This window comes from Montipora foliosa, chromosome 6, assembly GCF_036669935.1.
Source record: "Montipora foliosa isolate CH-2021 chromosome 6, ASM3666993v2, whole genome shotgun sequence".
In the NCBI taxonomy this organism is placed as follows: Eukaryota; Metazoa; Cnidaria; class Anthozoa; order Scleractinia; family Acroporidae; genus Montipora; species Montipora foliosa.
The window spans coordinates 4539346-4542275 of NC_090874.1; the positions used below are offsets into that span (position 1 = coordinate 4539346).

Below are 2930 nucleotides of genomic sequence, written 5' to 3' on the forward strand. Positions count from 1 at the left end.
GATATTATTTTATATATCTTTTTCAGGTGGAGGCTTCAAAAAGCGTTTTTTACTCAGAAGAGTGTTGGCTCTCATGGTTGCCGAGGAATCAGTTGTAAGGAATTCTTTCCGTTTCTTTCGTGTTTTCCCTGTTGTCGTATCGAGCACGACCCAGCCTCCTATCCGCTGAAGATGTCGGACCTGGAAGCCGTAACACCAGAGTACGTCAGTAATGTAGCGGTGGATTATTGGCGTTTAAATTCCTCGTCACGAAGTGCTCCTCCCTTCGCAGTGATGTCACTGTCACCAGACGCAAATCAGCGCATTGATTGCCAGCCTGGGCACACGGTGAAGTTGCCCCCGAGAAGTGTCTATCAAGCAGATGCCATGGTAACTTCGGCTGCCGTTATGGCGATGAGCCCGGAGCTGAATGAGCCTTTTAGAGATCTGCAGATTATGCTAGGACTCATTTTAAGGAAAGGATTCAAGACTAAACAGCATCAGGAACTACCATGTCTACGTCGGCGATTGTATTCTGGGGTAGGTAGAGCTGAGATTTCCGTCATAAATGATGAGACCGGCATTTCAAGTGAGAACGAGAAAAAGCTTGTAGATCACGAACCGTAGGGGAGGTTTTCAAGGCAATGGCGCGTGATAGCCATCAGAACCGTTACGCGTGTAGAATAATTTATTTTATAATTCATCAAGAACTCACGAGATATTTCCACAAATTTCTCTGCTACATATTTCCTAAAAGTATGAATGAATTTACCTATGGGCGAAAAATCCACCCATTTCTCTTTGGTAATGCTGGAGGGTTCAAAGCGAATCGGTTGCACTTTTTAAAGGAGCGCATATCAACACGGATCACAGTGGTAGTGTTTGATAACGCGTTCGTATAAAAGAAACTGGCCGGTTTGAGCTTGATATACCAAAGACTCGTGCTGTGTATGTGAGGCCAAATGTCGAAGAGAGTTTTCCGAGTGATCTATTATCAGCTACTTATAAATAAAAATGAAAACTCTCAAAATATCATTTTTGTTTTACAGCTGTTGGCATTACTGATTCAGAGTATTGCTGCTTTCCCCGTAATGTTCATTGCTGTCATCGCTCATGTAGACTGGGACACTAAGAATGAAGAATTATATGCTGTGGTAGTGCTTGTTGTGTACTTTATCGTTTTTCTTGGTATCGCCGTCATGCCAACCGGAAGAGATCCAGCCCCATGTTATGATCGGTTTGTCAGGTAAGAAAGCACGGGAAAAATTTCCCGGGTTGCAGTTGCTGTTGTTGCCCCCACAGCGTTTTGGCTTCTGGGCCAAAATCCGAGGAGGCAACCTAGAAGTTCCAACCCAAAAAGAAAATTAAGAAAAAATTGGTAGATACCCAGAGGAATCAATCTCGGTTTTGCTCAATGGGGCGCGCAAGATGGTAGCCGGTATTGTTCACCGCGTAGGTCATTTAAAGGTACCTCAACACCCATCAAGATAATCTTAAGCGGGAACAGATGAAGTGAAAAATATTGCTATAAATATGATTTTCGTCTTCTCAAAACCACTGAAGTGCGATACTGCGCTCTGAGTCTGATGCCGAAGCGCATGGAAACATGAGTGTAGTTTACAAGAATGTTTTCTTTTGTTGTTGTTGTTGTTTTTTTTTTTTTTTCAAGCAGATGGTGCCACATCCACTTGTACCAGGTTCGATTTTTACGAGAGGTTCTCAAAGTCAACAACATTGGCCCCAATCCTCCGGCAATACTGTCGCTAAGTGACGGAGGTCGCCTGGAGAAATATGGTTTACTCTATCTGCTGAAGAGAAGGTTAAAGAAGATCCTCATCGTTGATGGAAGCTTCATCCCACATGAAGCGAATTATTCCAAGAATATCTTGAAATCGATGGATCAAGCGAGAGAGCTGTTACATTGCGAGTTCGTGGGTTTTGATGGCCGTGATGTGAAAGAGCAAATGCGTAAAGAATATGTAGACGCTGCCAAGGGACGTGCAAAGCCAAGACATTTCCGCTTTTTGGTTCAGTATTTCAAGGAAGAGGAAGATGGTACTTATTCTAAGGATGGTACAGGTGAGGTTATGATAATTGCTCCTCGTCACCCGAACAAGGGTGTTGCGCCTCACGATGGAATGGGTACAACATGGGCAGATTACGGAGAAGATCTGGACGCAAAAGACTGGGGTCTAGGGCCCGTTCTGAGCGCAGAGGAGGTGGATCGACTCACTTTTTGCTGTTGTGAATGCTGTCATACAAGCTTTGGGTGTGTATCAAAGATCTCTGAGAAGCTCTGTATGGGTTTCCCGAGCACTTCGACGATAAATCAATTTTTTACGCCCTCGCTCTTCACCGCATATCACAGAGAGGGATATCGCACATGCGTGGAATCAGCTGCTGAAGAATTCCTAACAGGCAGGGAAGCTAATGAAAATGTTTAGTGTGTAATATGCAACCTCTCGCCTGCTCTTTTCAAGAAGAGCGTGGTTTTGCCACATCATTCTTAAAATTTCAAACTATAGCATAGCTTTCTCGCAAAAAATTGTTTTTCTATCCAGAGAAATGCGGTTCGAAATTGGCCTCTGTATCGTTGCTGAAACAATAATTGTTAGCTTTTCCGATGCGATTTGCCCATGATTTTCTAATTGAAAGTGAGAAAGAATTCATCCTATCCTCCTGGAGTTGACTCATTTTTATTCGTTTTAGCATTAGAATGTTAAGTCTTGTCACTAGCCGAGGAAATACTGAACGAAACTATTTGTTTCGGTGCTTGAAATGAAAAGTTTGTGTGGTCAATATATACTTGAATTAAATTACCTCAAATCAATATCAAATGGCTGTGCAAGGGCAATAGTAATGATGTTAATGTAAGTTGACTATGCATATGACTGTAAAACCAACATTTGCTTTGAAATGATTCCCAAAATAAATGATATATTATTATCATA

The 2930-nt window shown here is 42.4% G+C and overlaps 1 protein-coding gene across 1 annotated transcript in view; it reads left to right on the forward strand.

Moving 5' to 3' along the window:
• The window catches only part of LOC138006399 (uncharacterized), an 8025-nt gene extending 5095 nt beyond the window's left edge, over positions 1-2930 (forward strand). The window contains exons 3-5 of the mRNA XM_068852696.1: positions 27-519; positions 1029-1225; positions 1652-2930. Coding sequence (XP_068708797.1) covers positions 27-519; positions 1029-1225; positions 1652-2423 — 1462 coding nt within the window. The 3' untranslated portion in view covers positions 2424-2930. The remainder of the gene's footprint in view (positions 1-26; positions 520-1028; positions 1226-1651) is intronic.